General features: G+C 25.8%; 1 protein-coding gene across 1 annotated transcript in view; it reads right to left on the reverse strand.

Annotated features, from left to right (window-relative positions):
- Window positions 1–7,500, reverse strand: part of LOC122250569 (NADPH oxidase 5-like) — a 134,316-nt gene that overhangs the window by 17,077 nt on the left and 109,739 nt on the right. The window contains exon 4 of the mRNA XM_086542476.1: window positions 7,473–7,500. This exon is cut by the window's right edge and continues 70 nt beyond it. Coding sequence (XP_086398602.1) covers window positions 7,473–7,500 — 28 coding nt within the window. The remainder of the gene's footprint in view (window positions 1–7,472) is intronic.

A 7,500-nucleotide genomic window follows, 5' to 3' on the forward strand; every position in this document is an offset into this window, starting at 1 on the left:
GCGAGCAGTAGCAGATGATAACAGTTCCTTCCTCCGCGATCATGAGTGAGACATGTTGAGTGTAGGAATCTCCTTCATTGACATATGTCTTTGGATGTGGATTTGATTATACCATAAATCAGCTTTCCATACGTATCAAACAGAGCTCACCGTAGATTGCTTCTGAATTGCGTTTTCTGTTGTCTTTTCTTATATTATCTTTCTACAAGAGGACACAGGTGACCGTTTTCTTTTGCGAAAGCACTTTCCGTTTCCATTTTCTTTGGCTTTTTGCCCCTTGCCTTTGTTTTCCCTCTTGTCGATACAAATAGGAATTTGCACGAGGATAGAAACCAGTCACTTAGTAAGATATATAGATTGATAACAAGATTAAAAAATAGATTTTTCATAATAGATGAAAAATAATGATAACAGTGATAATAATAATGATAATAATAAACAACAATAACAAAATAGCATAATGAGTGCCATACTATTATATATATACACATATAATATATATACACATACATATATATATATATATATATATATATATATATATATATATATATATAAACACACACACACACACACACACACACACACACACACACACACACACACACACACACACACACACACACACACACACACACACACACACACACACACACTCACACACACGCGCACACACACACACTCACACTCATTTCAGTTTCAAAACCTCAAAAGAATTCTTACAAAACAATTACCTCGAACAACAACATAACACACATAATTTCCATTTTCTTTAAATGTCACAAATGCCGTGACCTCAATTATAAAAAATCAGGGAATTTCCCAGACAAAAACAGTGATTTGTCAGGATAAAAGTTTATATTGATTTGGAGTTCGTTATTACCTGCTTTAATAGTCCTACATGAATAGTTTCTTCGTTCTGTTTGATTATCATTATTTTTGTTATTTTTATTGTTATTGGTATCGTTATCATTAATATCATCTTTATTATTATTATTATCATTATTTTTAGCATCAATATCATCAACAAAGTTCTTGATATTATCCTCATTACTATTATGACTGTTATCACTATCATTACTTTTATCATTATCATCACTAACACCATTATGATCACTATAAATATCAATAAAAAATGATGATTTAATCAACCCTAACAAAGCACTCAGATTCTCGTAATCTGCAGCGGAAAGAAACAACAACAACAACAAAAAAAAATCAACACTTGTTTATTTTTTTTCATCCATATCATCTGTATATTTTTACCTTCAGCTGGCGGTCAGCTGGCGGACGATAATACACTGTCTTGCCAAAGCCTTATCTCCTTAACGTATGATCTAATACCACTGCATGATATCAGGCACACCATAAATGATTATTCATATAACTTCCGAGAAAGGTTCTCTTTTCAGGTGACTATTAATCACATACACAGAAAGATCTATCAATGCACCTCTTAACTGCATAAGTATTCTTTTCAGTTAATGCCTTTTTCCCCCCACACCGCATAAACGACGTTGATTTGACGAAATATCTTTGTATACTGAACAGCCAAGCAATAAGGCATTTCCCCTTTGGCTGATATTTATCTATGGTCCTAATTGGAACATTTGACGTATTTTCCGTTCTGCTATTGGCGAAACATCGATTTGTGTGCGTGTATGTGTGCACGTGTGTGCGCGTGTGTAAGGTATATAGTGCATGTCATTTCTCACGTACGGATATTTTATCTTCATTTTTCTATTTTCTGACTCTGTTGTTTGATATATATATATATATATATATATATATATATATATATATATATATATATAGAGAGAGAGAGAGAGAGAGAGAGAGATTGATAGATAGATATAGATATATATAAATATATGTATACATACATATATATATAAATATATATATATATATATATATATATATATATATATATATATATATACATATGTATATATACATACTTATATATATGAATATATATATAGACATATACACACACACACACATACACAAATATACACATACATATACAAATACACACACATACTTATATATATAATATATACATACATACATACTATATATATATATATATATATATATATATATATATATATATATAAATATTTGTATATATATATATATAATCTTAGTAGCTGTGGTAGTAATATTTGTATATGCATAATTCTCCCTCCCTCTTCTTCTTTCTTTATTTCTCTCTCTCTCCCACTCTCACTCTCTCTCTCTCTCTTTCTCCCCAACCTCCCCCTCTCTTTCATCTCTTTCTCTTTCTACTCCCTCTCTCTCTCCTTCTCGTCCCTCTCTCTTTCTCTCCCCCTCTCTCTCTTCCCCCCCTCTCTCTCCTTTTCCCCCCTCTCTCTCTTTCTCCTCCATTTCTTTCTTTCTCCTCCCTCTCTCTCTTTCTTCCCCCCTTTCTCTTTTTCTCCTCTCATGTTATCTATTTCTCTCCCCTTTCTATCTCTTTCTCCCCCCCTCTCTTCCTTTCCTCCTCTCTCTGCATATTCTCTTGTTTATTTACTTCTGTTGATCTATATATCTATCTATATCTGTCTGTAATTGTCTACTGATTTACATATGCTTACAAAACATGATTACGTGTTCCGTCATGTTATTACTGTTATTGTTATGGTTGTTCTTACTATTTTTACAGGATGTTATTGGAAACATTTTACTAATTATATCAATGTTGCTGTTATTGTTACCATCATTTTTGCTATCCTTATGCGAGTATCATAACTGAAAATGCGAGAAATGATCATGAAGACAATAGATACCTAAATGACGATGGGAAATAGAGAATAAAAAAGTCAAAGAAGTAAGGTTCAAAAGTCAAGCCCTCGGAAATATGGCGATGTTGTCCGTAGAGTTATAACAAAGTATTCCTAGTGCCGGGTGCCCTTCATAAGGGAATGAAGTAAATCACTAAACAAATGATAACATTGATAATGATAATTGGAATAATAATAATTACAACAATAATAGGCTAGCTATGATAAAACAAAACAAGCAAACAACAATGATATCACTAATAGTTATAACAATATTGATAAGAATTATTGCAATAAAGAGGATAATAATTATAATGATGACGGTAGTTATAACGATAATTACAACACATAACGAAGAATAACAAAAACAACAAGAATATGATAATAATGACACTGGTAATAATAATAATCGTCATCACCCTCATAACAAGAACAATATATATATCTATATATATGTATATGTATATGTATATCTATATCTATATCTATATCTATATATATCTATATCTATCTATCTATATATATGTATGTATACAAACTGATAACAAAAAGCAAAGACACAGAGAGGAACAACTTCCTGAGGAAAAGTCTTAAAAGGCTTTGCTGGATATTCTTCGGGTCCGATGAGGAAGGAAAAGAAATGAGACTTCCGGAAAAGGGTCGCGACGCCGCCCAGATTTCTGTGATTCTTCGGGTGGGAACGGAAGCGGATTTGCCTCCGTGACGTCTTCGGGTTGTCTCTGATTCATACTTACGCATGCACCCACATACCCACTCACACACCCACACACTCACGCACGCACACTCACACACACACACACAAACACACACACACACACACACACACACACACACACACACACACACACACACACAGAGGTTTTTCTGACATATATCGAGATAATTGTCATTCAATTACGACATATCAGTCCTGTTATCAACACTATCAGGAGCAGAGAAAGAAAAGAAATACTCAAATAAACACAAAACATGATTACCAACGGGGCAACTGTATCTACATAACAAAACAAACAAATGAAGACTGCAACACCGAATACGAAGCGCGGAAAAAAATACGATAAATAACCAATCGCGATTAAAAAAGGAAAGAAAAGAAATGTATCGTCTATAAAAAACAAACAAACAAACAAACAAACTTACCGAGCATAGGTGAGGTTGGCGATAAAATCCATAATTTCTTGACGACTTACAAGTCCATCTCCATCTTTGTTTATGAGACGAAAGAGCTTCTCCAGCACCTATAAGAAAGAGAAAAAAAATAATGAAAGGCTGAAGGCTGAATTGTGCGTTGTGTGCGATGCTTGCTTGTGACTCTTATACTCTTTTGTGTTTTAAAAGCAATGAGGAAACGAGATAGGAAAAATGATAAAGTTTAAAATTTGAAAATAATAATGATGAAGATGATAATAAAAAAATTTAATGATAAAGATGATAAAAAAATTAAAAATGATAATATTATAATAAGGTTTAATATAATATTATAATAAAATAATGATAATAAAAATTTATGAAGATGAAAATTTGAAAATAATAATAAAAGATGATAAAAAAAATTTAAAAATGTTTAATAAAATAAGGTTTGATAATATTAAATAAAAATGTTTAATAAAGATAAAAAATGATAATAATAATGTTTAAGAGGAAAATAAAAAAATTTTAATGATAAAGATGATAAATGAAAATAATAATGAAAAATGAAAATGAAAATAATAATGATTTTTAATGATGGATAATAATAATTTTATGAAAAATTTTAAAATAATTTTATAAAAATAATGTTTAATTTTATGATAAATAATGAAAATTTATAATAAGGATTTTATAAAAAAAATGATAAAGAATAAAAAAATAAAAATAAATAATTAAAAAGAAATATTAAAAAAAATATAAAATAATAAAAAATTTAAAATTTATAATAAAAAATATAATAAAATTTTTAAATGTTTAATAAAAATTTTTAAGATAAATTTTAATGAAAAAAAAAATTTGTTTAAGATGAAATAAAATAATAAGATAAAAATGTTTAATGAAAATAAAAATGATAATAATAAAAAGGGTTTTAATATAATAATAAAAAGGATAAAAAAATATTATAAAAAGGGTTTAAAAAATAATAATGTTAAATGATTTTTAAAATAATAATGTTTAAATATAATGAAAATAAAAATTTATGAAATGATAATAAAATAAATAATATGAAATGTTTGAAAAAAATAATGATAAAGTTTAAAATTTAAAAAAATTTAAAAAATAAGATGATAATAAAATAATAATAATAATAATGATAATAAAATAATAATGATAAGAATAATAAAATTTTAATATGAAATAAATAAAATAATAATATAAAATTTAAAATGAAAATAAAAATGAAAAATATAAGAAAATAATAATATAAAATGATAATAAAAAAATAATGATCAATAGAATGAAAATAATAAATAAAAATTTTGAAAATAATAATGAAAATATTATAATGGATAATGAAAAATTTAAATAAGGAAAATGATAATAAAAATGATAAAATGATAATAAAAAAATTAATGATAATAAAAAAGGAAAAATGATAATAATAGAAAGGATAATAATAATAATGATGGTTTAATATAAATTATGGTAAAATAATGATAATTTTAAATGGATAAATAATAAAATTTATTAAAAGAAAAATAAGAAAATATTTGAAAAATAATAAAATAATAATAAAAATGATAATTTATAAAAAGGATAAGGGTAATAAAAATTTATAAAGATAAAAATAAAATAATAATATAAAATGATGGATAATGATAAAAATTATAGATAAAATAATGATAATTTATAATGGGGATAAATAAAAATTAAATGGATAATAATAATAATGATGGTTTAAGATAATATTTGATGGAAATAATAATTTTATAATAAAAATGATAATTTTTGGAAAAATAATGAAAATAATAATAAGGAAAATGAAAATTTATTATGATGGAATAATGAAAATATTATAATAAAAATAATGATAAAAATTATGATGGAAAATTAATAATGATAAGGATAATAAAATTTTAATGATGGATAATAATAATTTTATGATAAAAATGAAATTTATAAAAAATAATGATAATTTTAAATGGATAAAAAATTTTAATGATAAGGGAAATAATAATTTTATGTAAAATAATGATTAAAGTAAGGATAATGATAATTTTATGATGGAAAATATAATTTTATGAAAAATAATGTAATTTTATGAAAAATAATGTTTAATAAAAATGTTTAAGGGAAAATAATAATGATGGATTATAAAAATTATGATGGATAAGAAAATTTTAAGATGGATAATAAATTTTATGAAAGGTTTGATAATTTATGATGGATTTATAAAAATAATAAATAAGATAAAAATAATGATAAAAAAATGAAAATTTTTAAAAAGGAAAATTTAAAAAAAAAAAGGGTTTATTGAAAAAAATAATGTTTGGATGAAAATAAAATAATTGATGAAAATGTTTTAATAAAATAATAATTTTAAATAAATAATAAAAAAATAATTTTTGGATGATAAAAAATAATAATTAAAATAATAAAATAATAATGGTAAAGATAATAATGAAAATAATAATTTTAAATATAAAAAAATAAAATGTTTAATAAAAATGATGAAGAATAAAAAAAATAAGATAAGATGTTTAAAAAAATAATAATGATAATATTATAATGGATTTAATAAAAATGAAATTTATAATAAGGAAAATGATAAAAATTATAGATAAAAAATGATAATAATGAAAAATAAGATAAATAAAAAAATGAAATGATTTTATCCAATTTAATAAATAATAATAAATAAAATAAAATGATTATGAAAAACTTTTAAAAATAAAAAATAAGTTTAAGATAAAAAAAGGGAAAATATAAAAAACCCTAAAAAATTTTAAATTTAAAATTGAAAAAAAAAAGAAAAAATATAGATATCTATATAATAAGTGATAATGGTATATGTAATATCTATAGCTCTATATCTATATATAATATATCTATCTATCTATATATATGTATGTATACAAAACTGATAATCAAAAACAAAGACACAGAGAGGAACAACTCCTGAGAAAATTCCTTAAAAGGCTTTGCTGGATATCTCTTCGGGCCCGATGAGAAGGAAAAGAAATGAAGACTTCCGGAAAGGTGCGCGAACGGTCCGCCCCAGATTTATGTGATTCCTTCGGGTGGAACGAAGCGGATTTGCCTCCGTGACGTCTTCGGGTTGTCTCATGTATTCATACTTACGCATGCACCCACATACCCACTCACACACCCACACACTCACGCACGCACACACACACACACGCACACACACATACACACAGACACACACACACACACACACACACAGGTTTTTCTGACATATATCGAGATAATTGTCATTCAATTACGACATATCAGTCCTGTTATCAACACTATCAGGAGCAGAGAAAGAAAAGAAATACTCAAAAATAACACAAAACATGATTACCAACGGGGCAACTGTATCTACATAACAAAACAAACAAATGAAGACTGCAACACCAAATACGAAGCGCGGAAAAAAATACGATAAATAACCAATCGCGATTAAAAAGAAAAGAAAAGAAATGTATCGTCTATAAAACAAACAAACAAACAAACAAACAAACTTACCGAGCATAGGTGAGGTTGGCGATAAAAT

Source organism: Penaeus japonicus, unplaced genomic scaffold, assembly GCF_977035675.1.
Source record: "Penaeus japonicus unplaced genomic scaffold, GWHDUDI00000001_assembly GWHDUDI00000012, whole genome shotgun sequence".
In the NCBI taxonomy this organism is placed as follows: Eukaryota; Metazoa; Arthropoda; class Malacostraca; order Decapoda; family Penaeidae; genus Penaeus; species Penaeus japonicus.